This window comes from Spermophilus citellus (assembly GCF_964194105.1).
Source record: "Spermophilus citellus genome assembly, chromosome: 2".
In the NCBI taxonomy this organism is placed as follows: Eukaryota; Metazoa; Chordata; class Mammalia; order Rodentia; family Sciuridae; genus Spermophilus; species Spermophilus citellus.
This window is the reverse complement of record NC_138183.1, coordinates 82,367,897-82,395,650: the sequence shown is the minus strand read 5'-3', so window position 1 is coordinate 82,395,650 and position 27,754 is coordinate 82,367,897. Positions and strand designations below refer to the sequence as shown.

General features: G+C 43.0%; 2 protein-coding genes across 3 annotated transcripts in view; both read right to left on the bottom strand.

The window, feature by feature from the left end:
- Positions 1 to 27,754, bottom strand: part of LOC308642610 (centrosomal protein of 78 kDa-like) — an 845,412-nt gene that overhangs the window by 722,639 nt on the left and 95,019 nt on the right. The gene's annotated exons all lie outside the window — the stretch shown is intronic.
- Positions 477 to 27,648, bottom strand: LOC308642827 (phosphoserine aminotransferase). Its single transcript, XM_081282197.1, has 9 exons — positions 27,516 to 27,648; positions 24,450 to 24,510; positions 23,116 to 23,185; positions 20,532 to 20,737; positions 19,492 to 19,664; positions 18,628 to 18,797; positions 11,878 to 12,006; positions 1,911 to 2,048; positions 477 to 640 (listed from the first exon to the last, which is right to left on the bottom strand). Exons 1-9 carry the CDS (start codon positions 27,573 to 27,575, stop codon positions 535 to 537), a joined length of 1,113 nt encoding a protein of 370 aa, XP_081138323.1. The 5' UTR covers positions 27,576 to 27,648; the 3' UTR covers positions 477 to 534.

The following is a 27,754-nucleotide window of genomic DNA, read 5'->3' as shown; positions in this document are numbered from 1 at the left end:
CATTATATGTTTAATGATAATAAACTATATAATAAGCTTTAGGTTATGATTTCCAACCTAATTTATGCACCTGTGTCAATTTCATTGAAATATTTGCAGAGTTGAAAACTTGGGATTTAATGGGTTAATCAAAGCTGCAGAACCCAGGAGACCCCACTACTCCCAGATTCTGTACCCAGAGGACCCCCACACACCCTCCATAACTAATTGCAACTGGCATAATTAAGTCCAAGCAAGTTCAAATACTGAGGTCTAGCTAGAAAAAGTAGCAGCAAAGACAAAATAGGCTGGAATTCATTAGAAAAGCAAGAGGAAGATTTTTAAAAATACTTCCAGTTTGAGTCAGAATTGAGGTGACCAGTAGCTGGTGGTTGCATCAACTGGGCAGAGCTGTGGATGTCTTGCTGTTGTTCTTTGAAAATGGAATCTATAATAAGCATGTTTATTTGAAACTTAACCTGTCAAGTTTTTGTAGCCATTCCCAATTACTTTAAACTCTGTATACATTATACAAAGGCAGAGAATAGGTCTCTTTCATAGCTGATGCATCTCCAAAAAATTTTTCATGAAGGTGGCCAAGGTTTCAACATCTTCAGTGGTGACAGCATTATACAGAGAGACCCGAATGCCTCCCACAGACCTAGAATGACCAAAACAGATTCAATCATTAAGAATCAGAGTATCAGCTGGGTGCAATGGTGCACTCCTGTAATCAGCATCTCAGGAGGCTGAGGGAGAAGGAACACGAGTTCAAAGCCAGCCTCAGAAACTTAGCAAAGCCCTGTCTCAAAAAAATAAAAAGGGATGGGGATGTGGCTCAGTGATAAAGCACACTTGGGTACCAAAAAAAAAGAAGAAGTAGAGGCTGGGGGTTTCAATGGCAGAAAACTTGCCCAGCAAGAAAGAAGCCCTGGATTCTATCCAACACACACACACACAAACACACACACGCGCGCGCGTGCGCGCATCTAATTCAGTAGCAACACAACTCTGCCTAATCATCACTCCTGAGAGCTACAGCACTGGAGGCCAACAGTGCCCAACCTCCCACCTGAAAACCCCCAACAGGTGGCATTTAGCTTCCATGTCTGAGTCATTAGAAAAAAAAAAAAATCTCCCTTATGCAGTGAAAGTGCTGCTCACACCTGGACTAATTCAAACTATTCACTCTTGATAAATACAAAAACTACATAAGGGGGAGAAAAGATCCATCGATGAAGATGGTGACCGTGGGGCTCGGCACCAGGCCACTCATGATCCTGCTGCAACAGCCAGACTGGGATGTGCAGCTCGCTGCTGCTGGTGTCCTGTGTGAGGACATTTATTTTTTTGGAGTATGTAAAATTAATCCTCTGGTGTTCAGCTGGAGACGCAGCAATGTTCTAACAATAGAAAGAGTGGTGCCAGCCTCATCAGACAGGACGGCTGTAAAAGCAGTTAAGAGATTTTCGAAGGTAATTTTTAACAAAACCTCATAGAAGCTGTGACTCCACTGGAGCCAGGGAACTGTGCCCTGGGTTCTATAGACAGGAGGAAGGAATACAACTGAGACAACTATTTCCCCCAAGTTAACAAAACTGCTCCTCCAAGCTGAGCAGGCTCCCAGATGTGTTTTGTTTTGCCTTTGAAAAACAAAACCAAGCCAGGCTTATGGCCCATGCCTGTAATCCCAGTGACTTGGGAAGGTGAGGCAGCAGGACAACAAATTTGAAATCAGCCTCAGGAACTCAGTGCGGCCCTAAACAATTTAGGGAGACCCTATCTCAAAAATAAAAAATAAAAACAGCCGGGATATGACTCAGCAGTAAAGAAGTACCCCTGGGTCAAATCCCTAGTCCAAAAAAAAAAAAAAAAGAAAGAAAGAAAAAGAAAAAAAATCTCTGAAGCATCTGGTTTGGAGGTGTACTCACCTATGGCCTTTCAAGGAAATCATATTGAGTTCAAGTGCTTTATCGAGAAATCTTTTCTCTAAATCATTGTCTCCTTTGGCATTGCCAATGCGGAATGGAATATTCATCTTGCTTCTATTTTGGGGCTCCACTGGGCATCTGAAAAACACATTTCATATTCCAACTACTTTTCTGAAATGCACAGGCTATCATTAAGAAACTTACAAGTTTTTAAAAACCATTTTCTAGATGCAAGCAGACGATTAAAACAAAACCAAAAATCTGTCCCAGGACATTTATAATTTACCTAGACAGACCAGACTCTTGTAAGATTTGTATTTAATTTCTGTAAGCCTCAGTTTCCTCGACTGAATATTGGGAATAATACCTCTACTGCAAATTAGTTGCAATGATCCAAAGATTCAACAGGTAGGAAGGATCCAACACAAGGGTGCCATATAGCAAGTGTTTAGGACCCTTTCTCTGTTCAGATGCAGAGGTATATTTGTCCTAACAGTGTTTGGAAGGCTTGAAAATAATGAGGAGCAGTTTTTAAAGGGTTTGTCACCCTGTATTGTTCTAAGCTGTGTGACCTCGACCAAGTTACCTTCCTCCTGTGCCTCACTTTCCTCCCAGAACAGTGAGAACACTATCAGAACCTTTCCTCAAGAGTTTATATATTAAATAAACCAAGTATTAACAGAGAATTTTGAGGGCACAATTAAAAATTTTTTTAAAGATTTGGGTGCAGTGGCGCACACCTGTAATTCCAGCAACTCCACAGCCTGAAACAGGAGGATTGTAACTTCAAGGCCAACCTCAGCAACTGTAAGTCCCTAAGAAACTTAGCAAAATAAGAAATAAAAAGGGCCAGAGATGTAGTTCAGTGGTAAATTTGGTGCCCTGGGATTCTTCAATCCTCAATACCAAAAAAAAAAAAAATGTTTTTGTTTTGTTTTAACAAGGCAAGGTCAAGTTCTCTACCTTTTGATTCTGGCCTGGCCTTATGAGTTGGTTTGGCCAAGGGACTGCAAAATAAATAATTCTACCTCACACCAGCTTCTTTTCTCTCCATCTTCAACATCACTGCCACTTACACAAGTCTGAGCTGGCAGAATGGAGGTAAGTATCCCAGCCAACAGCCAGCACCAAGTGCCAGACATGTGAAACCATGTTAAACCATCTGGCAGCAGCTCAATCACCAGATGCCTTCAGTTTTGAGGGCTCCTGGGACCAGCAGAAGCACCCAGCTGAGCTCGGCCCAACCTGCTGACCCAAAGAATAATGAGCACGGAAAAGGGCTAAGTTAGTAAGTTCTGGAGTGTTCTGTGACACAGAGATAGGCCACTGATATACCTGGTGCAATTTAAAGCAGCATCCAGAACATATCAATGCTATATAAGTATCTGTTAAATGCAATAAAATTATCCTTTTACTCCCAGCACCCTGCCTAAGGCACACAGAGACTCTCAAAAATGAATGAGGAATTTTTTGTCTGGGAAAGATTAGTATCTGACTTCAGTATCTGATTTGGAAGATAAGCAGCCAAAATTATTCTCCACTGACAACCAGAAGAGACAAATGGAAGATGAGTTGAACTATAACTCCAGAATGAAAGAAAGGCAGAACATATGGCCCTCTCTCCCTTTTCTTAAGTACATCCTATTTTATTCTTATACTTCTATAGGCAGGATTCACTAAAATTAAACAGCAAATAAATGAAGTGGGAGAAGCCCCCTTCTGGCACAACCACGATCCCTATTACAATTAATGGGAGTCAAGTACACACCACCAGGAAGAGAGGCAAGAAGGGGAACCAAGCAACTGCAGCAGACTCGGCTCAATTCCAAGCCCCCCCCTTCCAGAAGACAGCAAGTTTCATAGCTGACATTTAAATTAAATATTCAGTGGCTACCCTCTTTTGATATTCTGTGCCTCAGGCTCCCAATATGAGGCTCCAATCAGAGAGGCGAACCAATAAAAGAGCACAGTTAAGATAAAAAATTACAAGAAATTAAGGATCTGTAATTAGAGTTCACCTCCCCAGCTTACCCATCCTATCATGAAAGTAGGAGATATCACAAAGCAATAATGTCATAAAAGATAGAAATTAAAGTTGAAGTCGCCATGCAACAGACATTTACACAGCACTCGTGACCATGTTGCTGAAACAAGTGTGAGGGAGAAGGAAAAGATCAAGGGGAGTTAACTGATCCCAAACTAGTGAGAGATGCTCTGCAGGGAATTAACAGCTCCATTCAAGAAGGACCAAGAGCCATAACCTGTGGATTCAGAGCACAGCAAGTAATTCTGCTGAGAAGGCCCACAGGTTTCAGAGGGGCTGTGGGAGATGCCAAGACAGGGAGAGGAAGAGGGAGGGCATTACGGCAGCTCCAAGGCACAGAGGCAGCGGGCAAGTTCTCCAGCTTACTTGGGGTGTGGGGTTCCTGGACAAGGTAGCAGGGGAGAGCTGCAGGGCCTGGCCCATGGAGGGCCCTGTGGATTCACTCTGCTGGGAATTAGACCAGGTCCTTGAGCAATGAACAAGAAGTTTGCACAACAGATCTGAGTTTGAGAAAAAAAAGAACTAGCAGAGACTGAGGGTGAAGAAACTGGGAGACAGAGAGACCTGCTGGAAAGCGCTTACCAAGAACTTTCTAGGTCAAAAGAAACAGGGCCTGTCCCAAGCCCAGCCCTGGGGAGCCTCAAGCCATCGTAATTTAGGGAATGCTGCATTAAGTGGCCTGACCAGGCTTTTTACTGACTTCCTGGGCCTCCTGTGGCATGAATCCCCAGGGGGAGGTCATGAAGGGACAGTTTCTCCCAAACATATCTTCTGAAAACCCTTCCCACAGAGGGGATTAGCATTCCAGAGAGCCCTCGCACCCCCAAAACACCCCAAGTATTCCCCAGGGTATTGGAGGAGGGGTACGTGTGAGGGAAGGGGCAGCTTCAACAAGAGGTACTTGTCTCACAGACGTGGTGAGGGTCAGGGGTACCAGAATGTCAGGTCAGTGGACAAGGGGTTGACCCACTTATTTCAGTCTGTCCCCTCCAAAAGATGTGTCAGAAATGAACACGTAAACAATAGAGAGTACAATACATGAGAGAAAAGCCCATAAAATAGTCATAGATCTCCATGGTTTAAAACCTTACAGTCTCCACTTACACAAATCAGAACTATCTGCCTCACACCACACTAGTAAATTCTAATTAGTCAGAGAAGTCTGAGCTGGATGTTCACATATGAATACACGACCAGTGTAGCTCCACATCATGTCCAACCACAAGAATGGGAAGTTATACTCCATGCATGTATGATATGTCAAAATATACTCTACTGTCATGAACATATAAAAAGGAAAGAAAAATTTTGAAATATATTTTTTAAAAAAAGGTTTAAGATGGATGTAATCGTGCATGCCTGTAATCTCAGCAACTCAGGAGGCTGAGATAAGAGGATGGCTGGTTAATTAATTTTTAAAAAAATCAATTTTAAAACTGTATGTGAATAAGTACATTTTTTTTAAAAAACTACTTTATGTGATTAAAAAAATCTGAGTAAAATTATGAAGATTTACCATCCCTTCCCAGAGGTGGCTATCAACAATAAGCTGGTATGTGCTCCTCCGTGAATTTTCAGATATATAAACATGAACACGTGTCAAAATAGGTATATATGTATGCATATGTGAACATGTATATACTTATGTGACATTTACATATACAAATGTGGGTTTCATAAACAGACTAACAGCCACATCCTTTTCTACACTTTTCTCCTTTTAGCCCGTTGGCATACACAGTCATCTTCCAGTGTCTGCTCAGACACCCTCACTCCCAGTGTACACATTATTCTTACTGTCTTAGTCAGCTTTTTTGCTGCTGTGACCAAAATATCTGAGAAGATCAATTTTAGAGGAGGAAAAGTTCATTTGGCACTCATAGTTTCAGAGGTCTCAGTCCACAGACTGACTCCATTGTTCCAGGCCCAAGGTAAGGCAGAACATCAAGACAGAAGAGGGGGGCACAGGAAAGTAGCTCGGGACATGACAGGAAGCAGAGAAGCTCTGCTCACCAGGAACAAAATGTATTTCCCAAAGGCAGCCCTAGTGACACATCTCCTTCAGCTACACCCTGCCTGCCTACAGTTACCGCTCAGGTCATGCCTATCTGGGATTAATGCACTGATTAGGTTAAGGCTCTGACAACTCAATCATTTCACCTCAAAACTTTTTGCACTGTCTCACACATGAGCTTTTGGGGGACACTTCATATCTAAACCATAACACTTACTATGCATGGATCCTACTAAACTTCCTCGAATCCCCACTGACAGGCATGGTGGCAGCGCTCTGCAGATTTTTCACCATCCCATCCTATAGTGGACCCACAGCGGCTCAATTCTGTGCAAATGGCTGCATCCAACAGGATTCCAGAGTAGGGTGGCTGCTAGACATAATATCTCTGGCAAGTTTGCGTTGAATTTTGATGGATATTGCAAACTTTGCCCCAGATTTATTCAGATTAATACTTCCATCCAACTGTGGTCCTTTGCCAGCACCAAAGGTTATCAATTACTTTTTAATTTCTACCAATCAAAGGTAAAAAAATACACTTCATGATTTTAATCTGCACTTCCTAAAGAACTAATGAACTTGGGCATTTTTTGGTGTGTGTTAGCCAGCTGTATTTCATCTGGATTGTTTAAACCAGAAGCAACACCCTTTGCCCTAATTTGTACTTGGTCATCCTTTTCAGTCATTTGTGGGTTCTTGCCTATATTAAGGATGGCAACCTTTCTGTTATATAGTGCAAAACTTTTCTCATGTCTGACATTTGTTTTTGTTCACTATGTAAAATTTTAAGATTTTTGTGAAATTAAATGTCAGTTTTTACTTCATTGCTTTTGAGATTAATAGTTTGTTTTTAGTTAAGGCTTCTGTATTCCTAAACTTAAAAAAGACTCACCAACATTTTTTTTCTTGGTATTAGAGACTGAACCTAGGAGGAACCTAGGGGCACTTCACCCCTGAGCTCCATCCCCATGTCCTTTCATTTTTTAATCTTGAGACAGGGTCTCACCAAGTTGCTGAGGCTGGCCTCAAACTTGTGATCCTCCTGCCTCAGTTTCCTAAATCACTGGGATTGCAGGTGTGCATAATTGCAACCAGCTTAGAACTTTCTGACTAATTAGATTTATTTTTGAGTATGGCATGATGCAAATAATGCTAATTTGTTTAAATTAATTCGTCATGGCTTCAAACAGCATGTTATGAATATTTTTCAGCTAATTTAACATGCAGTTGATTCCCAAGTAAGCATGGGCATTTATGAGCTTCTTTTTTGTGGGGAGGATGGGGTTCTGGGGATTGAACTCAGGGGCACTCTACAACTGAGCTACATCCCCAGCCCTATTTTGTATCGTATTTAGAGACAGGGTCTCACTGAGATGCTTAGCACCTCACTTTTTGCTGAGCTGGCTTTGAACTCCCAATCCTCCTGTCTCAGCCTCCCGAGCCACAGGGATTACAGGCATGCACTACTGTGCCCAGCCATTTATGAACTTCTTTAACTCACCTATTGTCTACCCCTGTGCCAGTGCCCCTGTGTAAATTAACAAGGCTTTATATAACTATAATAGATAATGTGCTAAGTTCATCCTGTACCATTTTCTATTTTTAAAGTTTTTAAGCCATCCTTTTGCTTTAACTTGAACAGGTGGACATTTGGATTGATTGCTAAATATTTTATTTATTTATTTATTTATTTATTTATTGGTACCAGTATTGGACCCAGGAGTGCTTAAACAATAAACTATATCCAGAGCCCTTTTTGTTATTTTTTATTTTGAGACAGAGTCTCACTAAGTTGCTTAGGGCCTCACTTAAGTTGAGAAAGCTGGCATTGAACTTGCAATGCTCCTGCCTCAGCCTCCTGAGCAGATGGGATTACAGGCATGCACCACCGCACCTGGTGATATTTTATAATTCTGAGTCTGTTAGGAATTCCATCTTTATTGCATGTTTGTGGAGAATGGAATCACAACTGAGCTCTAAGTGATCACGCTTCTGCAACTGATCATTCCTACGGTTTTCTGCTGGTTCTTGCACTTTTAATATAGAAAGTCACACCATCTGCCATCTGTGATTTTTTTTTTTTTTCATCTCTTAGGTGTAGTAATTAAAGAGCCACACAGGCCCTGGTGACATAGTGCCCACCCACCTCACATTCGTACCCAGGCTGATCCCACTTCCCAGCTGTGACTTATCCTGTCTGTGCCTCTGTCAGACATGCTTCCTGTCTATTTCACAGGGCAGCAATGGCAATACAGTGTGTAAAAAGCCTATGTATAAAGTGCCTGGTACTCCACCTGCTTCATTTTAATTTAGTCTTCACTAGATCTATCACATGCTTCCTTCTCTTTCCTAAGAAGGCAACCAAGGTGACCTCACATCTGGATAAGGAATCTGCCTCTTGAACATCCTTATGATGAGAGAGTTAATATCTAATGTATGTTAAGCACTGTGTGTCAGGAACATCCAAAGTACTTTACATATTAACAACCACAAATAGTAATATGAAGAGCCAACTCATGAGGAGGAATACTCACAAGGTGCCACTGTTTCCAGTGCTTTACGCAAATTAACCAGCACAAGAGCCCATCCTCTTAACCTACTTATTATATACTCTATATCACAGGCATTGCCATTTAATCCTCATGACAATCATAAGACACATGTGCCATTATTATACCCACTGCACAGATGAGGAAACTGAGGCTTACAGCAATCAAGTCATCTGCCCAAGTGTCGCGTGCCAATAGTGGCAATATGGGGCTTCGAGGCCCAAGACACTATGCTATGCTGCCACTTGGACTCAACTCCAGGTCACCAGTGTCATGGGAGTGGTTAGGCTGTGGAATGAACTTGGGGACTTCAAGGGTTGTCTCATCTAGTCCAAGAACTCCCCGTTGGGTCACTGGTAGGTTGTTGCAGTCCCTAGTAAGCCACTCAGAGAGGCTTAGGAAAGGGGCTGCCTTACAAGTTAGGGAGCATGAAGGGAGAGGAGGTTCATGACAAAGATAAAAACAAGAAGCAAAGACAATAGCAAATTGCAAATCATGATCCATCTCTCAGTATTCCAGGCCAACTTTTGTGTGTGTGTGGGTACCAGGGATTAGCAACTTAGTGAGGCCCGAAGCACTGCTATCCCCACCTCCAGGACACTTCACCACTGAGCCACACCCCAAGCCCTATTTTGTATTTTATTTAGAGACAGGGTCTCACTGATTTGCTTAGTGCCTCACTTTTGCTGAGGCTGGCTTTGAACTCTCAATCCTCCTGCCCCAGCCTCCCAAGTTGCTGGGATTACGGGCATGCACCACCTTGCCCAGCTTCAGGGCCATCTTGCCAAACTATTTCCATAGTTCAAAAGAAGAGTGAAGAGTTTCCTGAGAGCTCAGTGGCACACAGGAACAGCTAGAGAGTCTCCCGCTTTTAGTAAACAGAGGAGACAGAGCTAGCACCTGCTCTGGACTCCTCAGGAAATGTCATTCTGAGATGACATTTTTAGGCAGGTGGTTGATAGGGTGACATTTTTATGTGTGTACTCCTCCTAAGAAATAGTGAAGCTACAGCTAATAGACTGCTCTCCACTACATAATAATCACCAAATGTTTCCACTCATTCAGGTTCTGAGCACTTTGGGGGAGTCAGGGATGGTGATTTCTTCTTCTAGGTATCTCAGGAGCCTAGAGCAAGACTAGCCCAGGGTACTCAGGAGCCATCTGCAGGATGGATGGTGAGGTGGACAGATGAACAGGAAGATGGGCGGGTGAATGAGTGACTGGCTAGATGGCTGAGTAAATAGGTGCACAGGAAGGTAGATAGATGGGTCAACAGCAGAGTGAAGAAATGGACCAAAAACATCTCAGACCTCTCCATGACTTCCATTCAATCCCAGCATAAGCCATTGCCACCAGGAGGCCCACTGTCTGCTCCCCAATACACTGTGCTTCCTCCCTCAATGCCTTTGTGGGATCGTCCCTGCCTTCCAAGTCCCTACAAGTACTCCCGCCCATTTCTCTGCCTAATTCTACTCTCACCAAGGCTCTAGCTCATCCAAAAGCTCTCCCGTCCCCTCCAACCCAACAATATCACCCTGTTCCAAGTTCATGCCACATCCCTTAGCTCTTGGCCCTGAACTCCTTGGACCATTTCCTGCTAATCATGCATAGTTCCTATAAGCACTGCTACCCCCACCTCCACACTGAGTATAGGATGGAAGCTTCCCCAAGACCAAGCTCGGTTGCACAGAACCACAGATTAGACAGGAAGGTGCAGGGTGCATCTCTTCCCCCAGAGGGCACATGGAGCAGAACCCAGAGGCCCAGATATCCAGCCAAGCCCAATTCCCCCAGGGCTTATGGCTAGAAGCCACTAGATGCCAAGAACTCACAGATGTAGGTGACAGGCATTTCAGGGGAAAGGTGGCAGCACTATGCTGCTTTCACCCCGGCTGTCCAGAGTCCACTCCACCCCTCAACCACGGATGGTACAGAGAGTCATGACAAGTCGTGGTTGAAACACACATTCCAAGTTAGAACTGAAGCATTATATTTTCTATCCCAGGTGACCCATGTAATAAGGAGAGTACAAATTTCCCCATTACTGCAGGGGCATAGATATATTATTGTTATAACAGTAAAACTCAAAGATAATGAGCACTAAAAATGAGGGTCCTAAGCTATGTGTAGCAGCAAAAGCCTGAAGTCCCAGCTACTTAGGATGCTGAGACATGAAGATCACTTGAGCCCAGAAGTTCAAAGCCAGCCTGGGCAATAGTGAGATGTCATGTGGAAAAAAAATTTAAAAAATCAAGGGTCCTAGTTTGACAACTGAGTGTCAACATAAACACACACTTACACACTGCACATGCCACACTAGATGGCAATGATGCTGGGACACTCTCTGGATCCCATGCTCCTCAGCACTAGGTGCCTCACATCTGCATTTTGGTGAGAAGCCTGCTGTGGTAGGTTGGATGGTGACCCCATGTCCAGGTCCTACCCCTAGAATCTGTGAATCTTGAACTATTTGGAAAAAGAGTCTTTGCAGGCATAAATAGAAGGATCTGGAGATGAGATCATCCTGAGCTACCCAGAGTGGGAGTGCTAAATCCAATGGCCAGTTCTTATCAGAGAGAGAAGAGGACCCAAGCAGAAAGGAGAAGGGCATGTGAAGACAGAGGTGGAGACTGGGGTGAGGCAGCCCTACCTGGTGCCACTAGAGGCTGAAAGAGGCAAGAAATGGATTCTCCCCTGGAGTCTGTGGAGGAAGCAAAGCTCTAATGACATCCTGACTTCAAATGTCTGGCCTCCACAATGGAATTTCTATTATTTTAAGCTACCAGCATATGGCACTTTGTTATGGCTGTCCTAAGAAACTCATACAAGACCCGTCCATTCTCTGTAGCCCTCGCAGGTGCTGGCAATGGTCAAGACATGTTCATCCATCACTTTGTCAGGAAAATATTAACTAGGAGTACACCTGTGCCACAACCAATTCTACTCCCTACAGGCCTGGGATGGGAGCATCTCTCCTATAGTAACGGAGGCAGCCAGGCGTGGGCAATTATACCAGGGGACTCCAACAGGAGGACTCAAATAAAGCTGAAAGCTTCCAGCAAGTGACACACAAGGAAGGAGGGAGTAGAAGGGACTTATCCCAGGGGACACACCGAGATTCTTCCCCAGGGCAATATCTTTGGAGTGAGAAAAGCCATTACCCACTGGGACCTGGATCCCAAAACCTGGGTTTCAGCAGTGGGATGCAGCAGGGAAGAACTCAACCTTCCTGCTCACAGGTGCACACATACTCACCAGTATGTCACTGTCTTAGGGAAAGGTGATTATGGCTGCTTTTCAAAGGTATACAGTTTTTAATTCAGAAGAGGCAAAACGTGGGATAAAACACCACTGACTTACACATAGAATCCTTGAGAATTATCAATTATCTCATAGATCTTCTGAGATTTGAGGGAGCTGAGCTTCTCCATAGCTGCTGTCCCACCATTGTTCTTAATCCACTCCAGGACCAAGCCCGTAACATAAATGCTAAAATGAAAATTAAAACAAAAAGCCATTAATGCAAATTGTTACCTTTCAAATAAATTGGTACCTTGCATTAAGACAATCTTAAAAACATTATTAGAAACAGAAAAAGATAGCTGGGCACAGCAGTGCATGTCTATAATCTCAGCTTCTACAGAGGCTAAGGCAGGAGGATCACAAATTTGAGACCAGCCTAGGTACCTTTTGTGAGTCCCTGTCTCAAAAAATAAAAAGGGCTGGCTCCATAGTAGAGTGCCCTTGGATTTAATTCTCAATACTGAAAAAATAAAATTAAGGAAAGACACAAGATAAATGCAGACCACATGTAAACAAGAGGATGTCATGAGGCAAGGAAGGGTCAATACAATTCTAAATCTCTAAGGGCCGTTCAATGGATGTCACATCAGTCCCTTTCTGTCCAGCCCAGCTCTAATGCAAACTCTCCATGACACCTAGAACATACTTCCCACAACAAATCATCAGAGTCCAACTCCCCAACTTCTTCCAGGGTTAATCTTCACTTCCTAAACTCTGATCCCAGATGCCCTTGCCCATAATACCTGTGTAGCTTACCACTCAGTCCTTCTTTTATACTTCTGTGTGTCTGGGTTTGGGGCTATGCTTGAAAGGCTGGAAGTTCACACTGTTCACCTTTTCTACCTCATAGACCCAGCTCAAAGCCTTCCACCTAGCAGATGTGGTATGGCGCAATGATTAAGGCCATGGCTCCCAGTTACAGTCTAGACCCCAATCCCAGTGCTGCTGTTTACACACATACTACAGAGCCTCCTTGGGAATCTAAGCCTAGGCTTTCCGACCCAACATGCAAATTCCCAACAAGTCTTGCTCCCCTGGTCTCAAAGTTGGGCATAGAATCTATACAGACCAATTAGAAACTACCCTGGGGTGTGGGAACATAGCTCAGTAGTACAGCACTTGCCTAGCATGTGTGAGGTTCAATCCCCAGCAATGTAAAAAATAAATAAATGAATAAGTAAGTAAGTAAACAGTAGGAACTTCCCTGGGATTTTCTCTCACCCAGGAGTGAGAAGAGAGGCAAAATCATGGGGTTGGTGATACTGTAAGGCATAAGGTAAAAGCCCTAGGGGATCTCACTTCTAGGAAACATTTGAAAGAAGTTCAGCTGAAAAAAACTGAAGCCAACATTCCAGCTGAGAAGCAAGAAATGGAGAGCAAACCAGACACCTATGATCCCAGGGACTCAGAAGGCTGACACAGGAGGAGAGGAAGTTCAAGGCCAGCCTCAGCAACCTAGTGAGTCCCAGTCTCAAAATAGAAACATAAAAAGGGCTGGAGGTATGGCTCAGTGGCAAAGCACTCATGGGTTCAATCCCCAATACCACAAAAAAGAAAATAAAAGAAATGGAGAGCACATGGTATAGTGTTGATGATCTGGCTGCACCCCAGTCCCTCCGACAACTTGCTTGGGCCCAACCCTTTCTGAACTAAGCATTTTAACTCCCTATCCCCTGCAAGGCCTGCGTCTAGCACAGAGCCTGGCACAGGCAGATGGACCACCCAAATGGCAGCTAGTGGTGTCTTTGTTGTTAGGTGCCCAAGACTAAGCCAAAAATACACAGAATTGAAGACTAGTGGATGGTTCTGCCCAGCAGTCTTCTGAATGTCCCATCTTTAAAAAGGAACTGTGTCCTTCCATGTGTCCTTCACTGACTACAGGTCACTAGCAAGACACCACCCTCCTTGAGTTGGGAGTTTGGAGGAGGTCAGCTCTCAGCTATGCTGTCTCCAGAAGGGGCAGGACAAAGGTCCTCTGGGAATTAGGCAAACATTTGATGGAAGTCAATGCTCAACAAAAATGGGGTGGCACTGCCTGAGCCCAGCTGTCCTCTTATTTACTGACACCTTCAGTCTACCAACACCAGGACAGGTGCTCACAGGAGAGCCCAGGTCTGGAAGATGTTCCAACAGCCAAAGGCTTAAGACAGGAAGTTCCTGATACTGACTGGCTCTCAGACTCTCAACTGGGTGGGCCAAAAACTCAAGTTATATTAGTTTCTCATCACTGTGACATAAGTTCCTGAGAAGAACAACTCGGAAGAAGGAAGATTTATTTTAGCTGGTAGTTTCAGAAGTTTTAGTCCATGGTCAGCTGGACTTGCTTTGGGCCCAAGGTGAGGCAGAATATCTTGGCAAAGGGTGTCAGCCAGGAAGCAGAGGGAGTAAGAAAAAGAGGAAGGGGGGAGAAAGACCCAGGGAGAAGATACAGTCCCCAAGGGCACACCCCCAGTGACCTACTTGCTCCAACCATGCCACACCTGCCTACAGTTCCCATCACTTCCCACTAGTCTCTTCAGCTAGCAATGGATTAATCCACTGAGGAGGTCAGAGCCACCATTATACCATTTTTACAGATGAGAAAAGTGAGACTGAGAGTTCTCCAGAATACCACACCACTATTAAAAAGAAAAAAAAAGAAGGTAGGCATTTGAGCTACCATGGGAGAGTGCCCATGGCATATTGCTGGGTGGGGGAAAGGAATTCACTTAAGTCTGAATGCATTTGAACAATTAAATATATGGCTCAGTATACAACCAACCCTCCATATCTGTGAGTTCATCATCATGGATTCAACCAACCCTAGACAGAAAATATTTAGAAAAAAAAATATTGTGTCTGGGGGCTAGCGTTGGAGCTCAGTTGGTAGAGCATTTGCCTTGCGTGTGTGAGGCACTGGATTCGATTCTCAGCATCACATAGAAACAGGTGAATAAAACAAAGGTATTGTGCCTGTATACAACTAAGAAAAAAAAAAGTGGATGTTTTAAAAAAAATTATGTCTGCACTGAACATGTACAAACCTTTTTTCTTATCATTATTTTCTGTACAACACAGTATTACAACTATTTACATAGCATTTGCATCGGACTGGGTATTCAAGTAATCCAGAGATTATTTAAAGTATGCAGGAGGATGTGCACTGGCTATATGCAAATACTACACCATTTTAGATAAGGGACAGGAACATCTGAGAATTATGGTATCCATGGAACCAATCCCTGATGGACACTGAGGGAAGACTGGATTTGCATATGCCCAGTTAAGAATCTATCAAGATACACGACAAGCAGTTAAAGTGGTTACCCTGGTGACTTGCTCACTTGGAAGTCTTTGCTAGGAGTATGTGTTACTTTCACAAATTTCTTAAAGGAATACAACCTACTGCCATGTGCCAGGGCTTTGAACAGCATTCCCCAGAAGTCCTGTGGGAAACTCCCGTGGGAAACTCCCGTGGGAAACTCCCGAAGGTTCTGATTCTGCAGAGGAGCTTCTGGTTGAGGACTTTGTGGCTCAATTTTCTCCAGAACTAATGAAAGCAACCAGAGAGCAGAGCACTTTTCCCAGAGCTGGTTTCACTACTAATCCGCCCCCCTGTGGATTCTAGGACTCCAGGTTTCTTGCATGTCACCCAGGGTAAGGGAACCTGGGGCGAGCTAAGCCCTCTAGACAGACCTACAGACTTCATCTCTACCTCCCATTCTGGTAAAAAAGGTGACCTGAGTTCATCATTTCTTCACTTCATATTTTTATTGAAATAAAAATGATTGAATTAAAAATGCATTACTGGGGCTGGGGATGTGGCTCAAGTGGTAGCGCGCTCGCCTGGCATGCGCGCGGCCCGGGTTCGATCCTCAGCACCATATACCAACAAAGATGTTGTGTCCGCCAAAACAAAATAAATAAATAAATATTTTTTAAAAAAAAATGCATTACTTGCCCTCATTCTGAAACTTGGAGGTTTAGTAGTTATGATAAGTAAAAAATGTTTTGTGGAGTTAGAAGGGACATTTAGGCATCGTTTCCTCTGCCCGCTAATTGAGTTTAATGTGTTCTACCAAGGGGTTAAAGAGAATGACACTGTGGCCCTTTATTCCACCCCAGTTCATTGCTCAGGGCTACAGAGAGCTATTTGTAGCCCAGTTTATCTAGCACAGTTAAAACAAAGTTCTCAGGGCCCGTCGTATTTCAGCTCTGACAAACACAAATAAAACAAACAAAATAAATCCATGGCACATTTTCAAACCTGGAGCCTTATCTACCTATGTGTTAGGAAGTATGCTAGGTGCCTTACCGGCCTCCTAGTCAAAGACTGGGGAGAGTACCTGGCATAAATCTCTCTGTCCACGTGGAAAAGGTTTTCCCTGGGGACTTCCTCTCCTTCAATGCTGAAGCACTGCAAATGAACTCCAAGTATTTCAACCCACAGACTCATGGTTATTCCTCAATCTTGCAGAATTGTACAGAACTTTTCTCCTCTTGTCTTTTTTTTAAGGTATAACAAAGCAAAGCAACCTCCAGGGGGAATATTGGAGTCAAAATTCATTAAGCCATACCAACTTGCCTTAAGACATTTTCAATTATCACTATTTTATCTGTTTGTAAAAGAAATTTTGCCCCTTTCAGCCCTGGGAAAAGAATCCTGCCTCTCCCTAAGTGGTGTTCCTAGCCCCAGTGCACCAGCTGAGGGGTTCAAGGTCAGTCAAGGCCCAAACAGGGGCTGGTAGGGGTTCACTCTTCCAGGAGGACTTTCTGTATCTCCAGCCATTTTCATCTCCCGCTAGCATCTCACTGTTCTCACTAAGCCATTTTCACCCTAACAGCAAAAAAATGTGTTCAATTTTTTAAAATATGCTTCAAGGTAGCTCTTAGAAAAGGTGCCTAAGGGAGCAACTGTTCACCCTGTCCCTCCAGGCTGTGCTTTGAACAGAACTTACTGGCCTTGATGCACATTTCAGGGACAGTACTCATTCCCTGTGCCTCCCACCTCCTTGCTTCAAAAGGCAGTGGTGGCTTTGGCCTCCCCCTGAAAGACTAACCTAACTTCGAGGCAGGTACCCCAGCTCCACCTTCAGGTACCCTTCCAAGTAAGGATGACCACCTTCTCTCTCCTGCCCCACAGAGCCTGACAAAGCCCCCTCTAGGATCCCTGCCCTTGAAGTCTCCCACTGGACCTGCAACACTGAGCCTGCCCAGTGTGCTCCCTGGCTAGCCAGTGACCAGTGGTGCTACCTCCCTGCCTAGAGCCCCAGTGGTAAACCAAGGGAGTAGGAGACAGAATTCAGTCCGCCCTGACACACTCGCACTTCAGCAATCTTTTCAGCCAAGTTACAAGAAAGTGGAGTTTAGAGATGACCAGGAGAATTAGCCCTAGAACATCCCTGAGGAAAATGGGGGACACACAATGAGGATCTGCTCTATACCTGGATTTCTGCAGAAATTTCCACTGGAGTTCTAACTGTGAAAAAAAAAAAATCTCCTTTCTTTCTTATAGTAGACTACATGGGAGACATTCTCCACAGGCAGCACCTAGGGGAGGAGAGAGCTTTAACAAAATCCTGACCCAGATGGAACTACTAAATGCATAGTAGCCTACCCACCCCTTTAAGTTTAAGAGAACTTTGGCCCCTCATGGAAAAATCCTATAGAATGGAAGAACTGGACTCATTCTCCTAAGACAGAATCCTTTAAAAAACAAATCCACTCTGGTCATTTTGCAAAGTACCAAAATACAGGGTGGAAGGCACCCAGGCTGCCTGGGCTCAAATCCCAACACTGCCATTTCTTAGAATGTGACCTCAGCTTCCTCCCTTGCAAAATGAAAACAGTAATAGTATCCACCTCCTATGCGATTGGGAGGGTTAATGGAGTCCCACACATAAAGTACCACTGTTTTACATCATAGTTGCCTGGAAAGATAAATTAATAAACTCTGGCACTTCCCTTTTGTCACACTGCCCCTGCTGAGGCTCCGGGAATTAACAACAGAAATAAAGCAGCTTGGCCAGGCATGATGGTGCATGCCTGTAATCCCAGAGACTTGGGAGGCTGGGGCAGGAGGATCACGAGTTCAGAACCAGCTTCAGCAACAGCGAAGCACTAAGCAACTCAGTGAGACCTGTCTCTAAACAAAATACAAAAAAGGGCTGGGGATATGGCCCAGTCAGTGGTTAAGCAACCCTGGGTTTAATCCCCAGTACCAAAAAAAAAAAAAAAGAAAGAATGCAGCTGACATATATAAGTCACCAAGTACCAGGTACTTACTAAGATAGATAGATAGATAGATTACATAATCCTCACAGTAACCCATTGAGGATGGTACAGTTATTACTCCCAATATCAGACAGGTAGGGACTTCCTAAGGTCACACAGTTAGTAAGTAGCAGAATTTCCCAACCAAGGGTGAAATACTAGGCATCATGAAGGTTTTCACAAAAATCTGGAAGTGAAAAGACTCTAAAGCAGGGCAGCCTTTCTCTCCCTGAGATACTGCAAGGCAGGTTCCTACCAACTGAAGAGAAGCCAGCTACAGTTCATAAAAGGACAACAGTTCAAGCCAGTGCGGCCTGAAGTACCAAGATCAAAAACATGGCCCAAAAATTTAAAAATGTTTTTACAAAGGGCAACAAGAAAAACTGCTCAGTAGAAGGTCAAGGGGGAGACGTGAACAAAGAATCCTGGTAAAATATTTGGGGCTATTAGGTCATGGCTCATAGGAGCACACTCTACTTTAAAAACTCATCCCCTCTTTAATAGGAAATAGTAAGAACTCCTCGCGGGGTCCATAGCGACACAACCCAAAGTTACCTGAAACATGGAGGCGTGTTGTACAACGAGTTGTTTGCGGCCTGCACTTTGTACTCCAGGAAGGAGGGGCACTCTCTGAGGGCAAACCCCAGCAGGTCATCCCGGACGATCACCACTGTGACCCCAGCAGAGCCAACGTTCTTCTGGGCCCCAGCAAAAATCACACCAAACTTAAAAACAGAAAGGTATCCTGCTTTAGAAGCATTTGTGGTCATTTTCTATCAATATATGCAAACTTCCCAACTTCTTTCTAAAGCATGTTTTTTTGAGGAAGTGACTCCACTCCTGTTTAGAGAGCATCCCATGGTCTGTAGGAACATCACCAGGCCCAAGGCCTGGATCTCACCTGAAAGGGGCTACCGAAGTCCAGCATTGTAAAGGCCATGTCCATATTCACATTCACATTCACAGCACACCTCCATTCCACACCCAAACAGTCTTTAATCCTGGGCCTCTGGGCTGGAGATGTAGCTCAGAGGAACAATGCATGCTTGGCATGCACAAGGTCCTGGGTTCAATCCCCAAGCACCACGAAAAAATAAAATGAAGTTTCTAAATATTCTTGGCAACCAAGAGAAGAAACACAATTTTTTTTTATCCCAAAAATTTATCTGTACAATGTTTAATTTTTTTTAACAATTTCAAATGGTAAAACTCTAAAATTTTTAAAATTTTCATATTTTTAAATTTTTTTAAAAACATCCAAAAGTCCAGCACTGTTCTTTGCAGACATTCTCCCCCTGGTTTCATGCACCTGGTGCAGGAGTGGCCCACTTGCAAGCAAATGTCAGTCTTTTCAATGACATCTGCCCTGGCTTCAAGGACTAGAATCCCCCTAAAGAAACCACTCTTCTTATACTGTACCTTGGAAACATCCACTGGCTTGGATAAGAAGTTTGAGGACATGTCACAAACCAGTACTGCTCCCTTGACATCAGGTATAAAATTAAACTCCACACCATGCACGGTCTCGTTTGCACAGAAATACACATAGGAAGCATCTGGGTTGAGGTTCCAGGTGCTTGGATCTGGAATTTCTATCACAGAAGACAAGTTTGAGACTTTGCACTTTTACCCTCCTTTCTAATATAGATTGGTGTTGACCAGGAGACTGACACTTCTCCCCCTTTACTAAAAAGCTGATCCCAAAGCATTTCACAAGTGAAAGCACCCTGCCAACTTGGTGAGACCCAGTCTTAAATTTAAAGGGCTACAGATATGACTCAGAGGTAAAGCACCCCTGAGTTAAATCCCCAGAACCAAAAGAAAAGGAAAAAAAAAAACATGGTGGATCTCTAAATAATTTTTTCTTGTCACCCAGAATCCATCTATCCTGTGTCCACTAAGAGTTCAGGAGTTTCTTCCTGAGACCCTGGCCCTCACCAGGTTTTCAGCAAATGTGGTTTCAGAACAGCTGATTCAATCTACAGCTCAAGAGCTAGAATGTGACTCAAATACAGCCACAGGGACTTGTTTAGACTGGGCACGAGACATGAGACTGTCACTGAAAATTCCCTAGCATATGAAACTTAGGGAGAATATAAGTAACGTCAGAAGCAGCTATAGTCATTGTCCCAGAAAGAGGGGTCAGCTTTTCCTGGCTGTGGAGGAAATCACAGAGAAAACAAGGAGACATCAGGGCCCAAAGGCATTGTTAGAACCCCTGATCAAGCCATACCTAAAGCCAAACTGGCTGTTGGACTTTTCACCTACATGAGCCTATCAGTACTCTGTTTTGCAGAAGCTACTTAGTAGTCTTCTATTAATGCAACCACCCAACCTAAATGGTATCAAACTAAATGCTGACAAGGGGAAGAAAGCATTAAAATCAACTGCATATCACCCTATGCAGGGGTAAGCCACCAATCTGCACATTACTATCCAGCCCAGCTCCCAGAACTTACTTGTATAGCTCCCAAGTTTAGGATGGACAATGTTCACAGTCCCAAATTTCCTGGCTTCCTCTGCTGCCTTTGCTGACCAAGATCCAGTCACCACATAGTCGGCACACTTTCCAGCTTTTAGGCCAATCAGGTTTAAGGGGACAGCACTGAACTGGCCACACCCACCTCCTTGCAAAAAAATCACCTTGTAGTTTTCTGGAACTGCCCTGGACAGAAACACAAGTAACCGCACATAAACAGACTCACAAGGTCAAAGATGGAGAATGAGTGATACTCTACCAAGTGCTTTGTCTTGGGTGGCTTTTCTATAAGTAATACAGTAAAGTCCCACTACCACTTTGTCTTGCCAATTTAGTCATTTACCCATTTGTTCATAGGACAACGATTTATTGGGACTATTGTGGAAGCCTACAGCCTACTATCTGAACAGAGGCATCTCCTCCTTTTCCTAGTAACATACCCTGTTATTCTTAGGGAATCATCCCTCCCCCGAGCTGGCCAATGGTATTCAATTCTTAGATCTTTGCTTGAACTTTCTTTTGAGGGAAAGAATAAATTTGTGGGAGCTAATCCTAAAACCACTAGTGGCCATCTGGCAAAGCTAACACATATGAAAGCAGAGGCAGGAGAAGGAGAAGACCTTCCTGGTATCAACTGAGCTCCTAAATCCACTGTACTTCTCTAAGGGGGTAAATATTGCACTTTTTGCTAAAGCTAGTGAGGTAGGTTCCCGTCACTTGTCACTGAAACTCCTGAAACTTTCTATGTCAGATAGCATGCTATGAATCAGGAAGACCCTGGGGAGGGATTTTTGATTACCACTTAGACCAAGTCATGTAATCACAAACCCAATGTAGATCAAGATTAAGAACAAAAATTTTTGACTCCAGGATGGAAAATTAAGATGATAATTCTAATGGCTGCAGGCAGCAGAATACCACCAGCTTCAGGGATCCATGGCCAGGGAAGCTGGACCCAAGCCTTAGAGCAGTCAGAGCTTAGAATAAGGGGTACAAAAGGCAAGTGGCTAAGGAACAGGGCTCTAGCATACACATAAATAATAAAGAACAGGGCAACTGAGTAGGGTCTTGGGGGAAAGGTGGTGTGCAATATCTTGTTCTGAACTCTGCCTGGCCTACATTCTGTAGCCAGTAAAATAGCAAAGCAGCCACACATATCTTAGGAGACTCTACCAGTTATTCAGATGCAAGGAAACCAGGCAGAAGTCCAAGTACAGGGGGATAGACAGGAGCTTGGTTAGGAGGTTAGGTCCATAATTAAATAGTAGTTCTAGTCAGAAGAGGCCTACAGCCATCTGGTCAATGCCAATGTCCCAGGCTAAAGTTCCAAATATTCCTTCCTTCATCATTCCATGAATGTCACAGGGGACCCAATGGGCAGACGTGGGCAAGATGGGCCAAGCAGATGATCACCAGATCCGAACACTCTCAGTGCAATGGGCCTCCACTATTCCTCACAAAATTACCTCCAAGCCTGCCATCTAATCAGCTTCTCAAAGCACTTTAAAAAGCAAATTTATGGCCGGGCAGTGATATACTCCCAGCAACTCCGAAGGCTGAAGCAGAAAGATCACAAGTTCAAGGTCAGCTTCAGCAACTTAATAAGGCTCTAAGAAATTTAATGAGTACTTGTCTCAAAATAAAAAATCAAAGGGGCTGGGAATGTAGCTCAGTGGTAAAATACCCCTGGCTTCAATCCTTAGTACCAAAAGATTTAAAAAAAAAAAAAAAGTTATGAAATAATCAGGACAATTTAATAAAATGATGATGTCAGAACAGAACAGACCTTCAATGTTGATTATCTCTGACTGGTGGGATTATAGATAATTTCAGTTTAATTTATAAGTTGCAGTCTATTTCTGAACTTTCTATCATAAATGTGCATTATATTTGTAAGCAGGAAAAAAAAAAAAAAACGTGGTTTTAGGGCTAGAGATATAGCTATAGTAGTAGAACACATTCCCCACCAAGCCAAAAAAAAAAAAAAAAAAGCCATATGTATATGCAACTGTATCTACATATTTAAAACCTTTCTTTCTCTCCTTTAAATGTTATCAAGGCAGAGCAGTACCTGGAGTTAAGAACTCTTAAATTTCCCCAAATCCTCTTACAAATAGTTTCTCCAGACATTCTGACTCAGCAAATCCAGGTGAGCCTTGAACTGTTTAACATCAACCCGTAACCAGGTAATTAATTGACAGATAGCAGAAAGCTTCCACTTTAAGAATTCCTGAACTAGATTATAGTTATTTATGCTGAAAAAGGTGACCATTTCTTTCTCATTTAAGGCCTTTTCAAGCCAATTTAACTGGCACAATGCTAAAAATCTTTCCAAGATATTTCACATCTTTGGAAATAACGTATAAAATAAAAATAACACACGGATGCAGGCTGGAAAACACATAAGAAACATTATGTACCAATAGTGAATCTGGGAGGGGATTAAAAAGCTTGTTTTTAATCGTAGAATATTATGAACAAACACAAAATATAGAAAATAATATAACAGACATCCAGGTTTATGAAATACTGAACAAAAGTAATTTGGCCTTTTTTAGACTTACAACAACTCCCGCACAAGATTCTCTGCATTGTTTATAATTTTGGCGAAATCTGATGACCTGTGACTCATTTCTGTGGAAGATAAACAACAAAAATGTCTACAAAATTGGCAAGAAAATAATAAAGAAAAATATCAGTTACTTTGCATTCAAATAGTGGGCCCATGCTCACTTAGTGTAGGGGATAATCCAAATTTATTTTCAAGTCGTGCACATTTTAGTCTTATAGTCAAAGCAAAATGATTTTTCAAGTCACATGCAATGAACAAGCCACTTAAACGCATCATTAGGTTCTCATTAGACTGTGAATACCACATCTTTCTCACAAACAGGAATCCATGGGCATTGGTTTCTTTTTAGGACAGAGCACAAAATTCCAGGCTGTGATTTCACTTGACAGAAATCTAAGTATATGTCTCAAACCCACAGGAACACAAATAAGTTAACACAAATAAGCAGTACAGTTAACCCTATGGTCTCTTTTTTTTTCTTTCTTTCTTCCTTTTTTTTTTTTTTCTTAGTTGTAGATGGACAGAATAGCTTTATTTTATTTTTTTGAGGTGCTGAGGATTGAGCCTAGTGCCTCACATATACTAGGCAAGCATTCTACCACTGAGCCCCAGCCCCAGCCAACCCCCACTATGGTCTCTTCATACCATGTAGCCTTTGGAACTTTCAAAACAAAAAAATTAAATAAAAGAAAACTGATTTTAGAACTCAGAGGTCCTCTTGCCCAACACCACAGGGGAGAGAAACTGAACAATAAAATTACTAATGTGGGGGCTGGGGATGTGGCTCAAGCGGTAGCGCGCTCGCCTAGCATGCGTGCGGCCCGGGTTCGATCCTCAGCACCATGTACAAACAAAGATGTGTCCGCTGAAAACTAAAAAATAAATATTAAAATTCTCTCTCTCTCTTCCAATCTCTCCCTCTCTCTAAAAAAAAAAAAAAAAAAAATTACTAATGTGTAAAATCTTCATAGAAGGCTTGTGTACTTTTAAACTTTAGTAAATTTGTACTTGAAGTATAACAAAAATTCTAAATTGAATTAAAGAAATTATAAATGTTTGATGGTACTGTTATGCAAAAGTACAGGGTCTTCTGGTCACAGATTATGTTATTAGCAAAAAAAATCATGAAACAGAAAGCTGAGATGTCTAAGCCTCCCACCAGCATTTATGTCATCTTCAAAATTGTTCCTAGCAAACACAGTTATTAAAGTTTAAAAATGTATCTACAAAAGCCTATTGGGAAGACCTGTAGAAATTCTAGGCTGACTGCATTTAATAAATTAACTCCCTCTGAAACCAGGACCAGAATCCAAAAGCAAATCTTACCAAGAACACTAATGCCCACTCCTTTGTAGTCTAATAATTCTTTCTGAATCTCTAACAACACCTGGAAGAAAAAAAAAAGTGATTTCAATATGCTATACACAGCTTTCCCTCTGTATATATGAACCTGAAGAAGAAGAGGGAGTCCACACACAAGCCTGTGAGATTCCCAGGCTTCTGTCCCAGGCAAACCTCCTCCTCCCCATTCCCACAGGAGCTTTTCTAATGCAACTTACACACAAGTTGAGCCTGAAATGAGGCAACAAAATAGATGCTAAGACATGCGTTCCCAAAGACATGAATTTACCAATTCCCTAGAAAATGTTCCCTCCACAACCTCATTTGCCACTCCCTAAAAGTTAAATGTACAGGATGCATAAAGTTCTAGGTCCAGGAAACAAACAAACAAACAAAAAAATCAATTAGTCTCTAATTATAGAGATACAGTTAAATCAATTTTCCAGTCTTTTTTTTTTTTTTTTTAAGATTAGGACAGGTAAGGTGGGAAAAAGAAAAGAAAAAAAAAAAAAAAAGGAAGCACCTGCTGTAAATTAAGATTCATCCCAAGCCCTGGGTTTGAAGGAGGTTGGGGGTGTTATCTCAATGTGCTAAAACAAGATTAGCAAAATGCTGATAGATGGGTACCTGGGAGTTCACTACATTATTCTCTCTAAACCTGAGTGAATTGAGGATTTCCATAACAAAAAATACAGAGAAAATGAAAAGCTCTAAGAAATGAACACAAAGAACAAGAGACCCTGTGTGGACTCCAAATGGGAGATTACTTCTTTAAAAGATGTTAGATAAGGAAGACATCATTAAAATACAAGCTGACCTGCAACTTGTCTGAAAAAGTATTTTAATAAGAATTACACAAAGACTGCCTCAACGGTGAGGTTCAAGAAAGTGTTATTGTGTTTTGAATTGTTGAATGCTTATTAGCTAGCACTGGCTGATCAAATTACTAACTTGATCACAGAGTACACAGGTGATAAAATCTTACACCATATATATGTACAGTTAACCAAAAAGAATAAAAACAAACTTATGTGAATCCTTTTGTTTAATAAAGAGAAACAAAATAATCCAGACTATTTTTTTTTTTAATTTTTACTTTTTTTGGTGTTGAGGACTAAACCCAGGGCCTCATTTAACAAGTATTAGGCAAGCCTTCTACCCCTGAGCTATACCACCATCCCCAGAAACATCTTTGAATTTGCTTTAAGACTTTAAATTTTTCTTCTAGACAGCATTCCTTGAAAAATACAACTATAAAAGTTTCTAAAATCATCACAAGGAGTTTTTAAAAAGACTTCTAGCCAAACCCCCCACCCACCCACAAACACACCCCTATAATGCAGTGAGGTTTTTTCCAAACTGCAGAATGCAATAGTTTTTGTGGTTCACAACTAATTTATTTAAGGAAACAGAGCAAACTAGAGCAGAATAGAACACAAAAAGAGTGTATATCACAAGTAGGATAAATATTATTTCCTAATATTTTTTTAGATTATAATTATAATTATAATGCATGTACTTCATCATCTTGTAAAACATATTTTCCACTATGGTGACAGAGGTTGAAAACTTTTCTAATTTTTACAATTCAACTAAATCAAGAAGACACCCAAGCAGCAGCACCTGCCCCACCAGGTTACAGGGTAACAGAAGGAAAAAAAAAGTCCTCTCAGGAAAAATAATTAATAAGTAAGTGTATTATTTATGACAAATGCCACCATAATCAATTTCATAACAAATAACAGGGGGATACAAATACTTGGAAGACTCTAAAACACAGCTGGGCATGAGGGGCACTACAGGAATTATTTCCATAGCTCTATCAGCGAAAATGAACAATGGTAACAGAAAAAAATGAGCCCTGGGGGCTGGAGATGCAGCTCAGAGAAAGAGCACATGCCTAGCACGTGCAGGGCCAGGTTCAATCCCCAGTGCTGCAGGTGGGCTCTGTTCTCAGCTACTGTGAGCGCCCCGGAAGAGCAAGATCTCCTTTCCTCTCTCACATTGTAAGATTCCCTGTTCTTACCACCACACAGAGAAGGCTCTGTCCCAGGGACATTTCTAGTGTTCAACAATAGATAATTGTAAAATACTTGGCTACACTCCCATGCTGCTGCACATTATCAGACAGGCGGCGGAAGCCTGTCAAAGGGTGCAAGGCACATCAGAGACATTGCCTTCTTCACAGCTGATGGAGCTGCGGGAGGGTGCTCCTGGGGAGGGTGGTGAGAAGGGAGGGGCCAGAGCCTGGCTGGGGGCTGGGAGGCAAGAATTGAGTTCCACTTGCGTTTACTTCGTGTGGTTGTAGCGGGCGGGGGGGGGGGGGGGGAGGGAATCTAATCTACTTGCTCCAGAACAAAGTGAACAGACTGGACTAAAGCAGACCAATGCTACTAGAGTTTGAATCATTGAATGCCTAATTTAGAGGACAAGCAGGTTTTAAAAACACAACAGAGAGAAGAAAGAATGGGTCAGTTCTGTGGAGGACAGGAACCAGGGGGTTTTCAAATCTAATTTCTGACTACAGTATTCCCAGCGACGGCTGAACTAAATACGTTTGGGGGTGAGGGCAAGCGATCCCTCAGTTTGCAATCCCCTTCAGAAATCCTGAACCACTGCAGTATGCAAAATCTATTATCTGCTCATTCCCTTGTATCATTCACTCACAGTACCCAGTCATGCATTCCATGCACACTGCCAGGGATTGCAGCACAGCCGAGATAAGAACTTTTTCTTTTCTACCGCGCCGCATTTCCCGCCTGGTCCAGTTGGGTCGGGGAGAAGGCACGGCCACGGGATCTGCATGCAGGAGAGCTGCAGTCAGAGCCAAGAACAGCTGCAGAGACATGTCCCAAAGAGCTTCCTCTGCCAAATCCATTCTTCTAGAATCCTTCTCACAAGAGCTCCTGAACCCCGCATGCATGCAGGTTGCAAAGAGGTTGGGGGACTCGCGTTGGAAGCCGGGATCTGGGCACCCGGAGCACGGATGCAAAACCACCCAGGTGAGCGATCTAATTCGAGCTAACTCCCAAGCACGCCGCCGAGTCTTACCGAGTGCGGCAGTTTGGCGGGCCCGGGCCCGAAGTTGATTACTTGCTTCAGGGCGTCCATGGTGCAGCAAAAAGAGCAGCTAGTCAGCTAAATAGGACAGACCGCGTGGAACACCAGCGACTCTTAACAGCAGCCCTGCTAGTCTGCCGCGGGCACCAAGCCCCTGCCTTCTTCCAGCGTCAAACCGGCGCCCCATTGGTCCGCTGTCGCAAGCCCTGTGTCGATTGGTTCTCATTAGA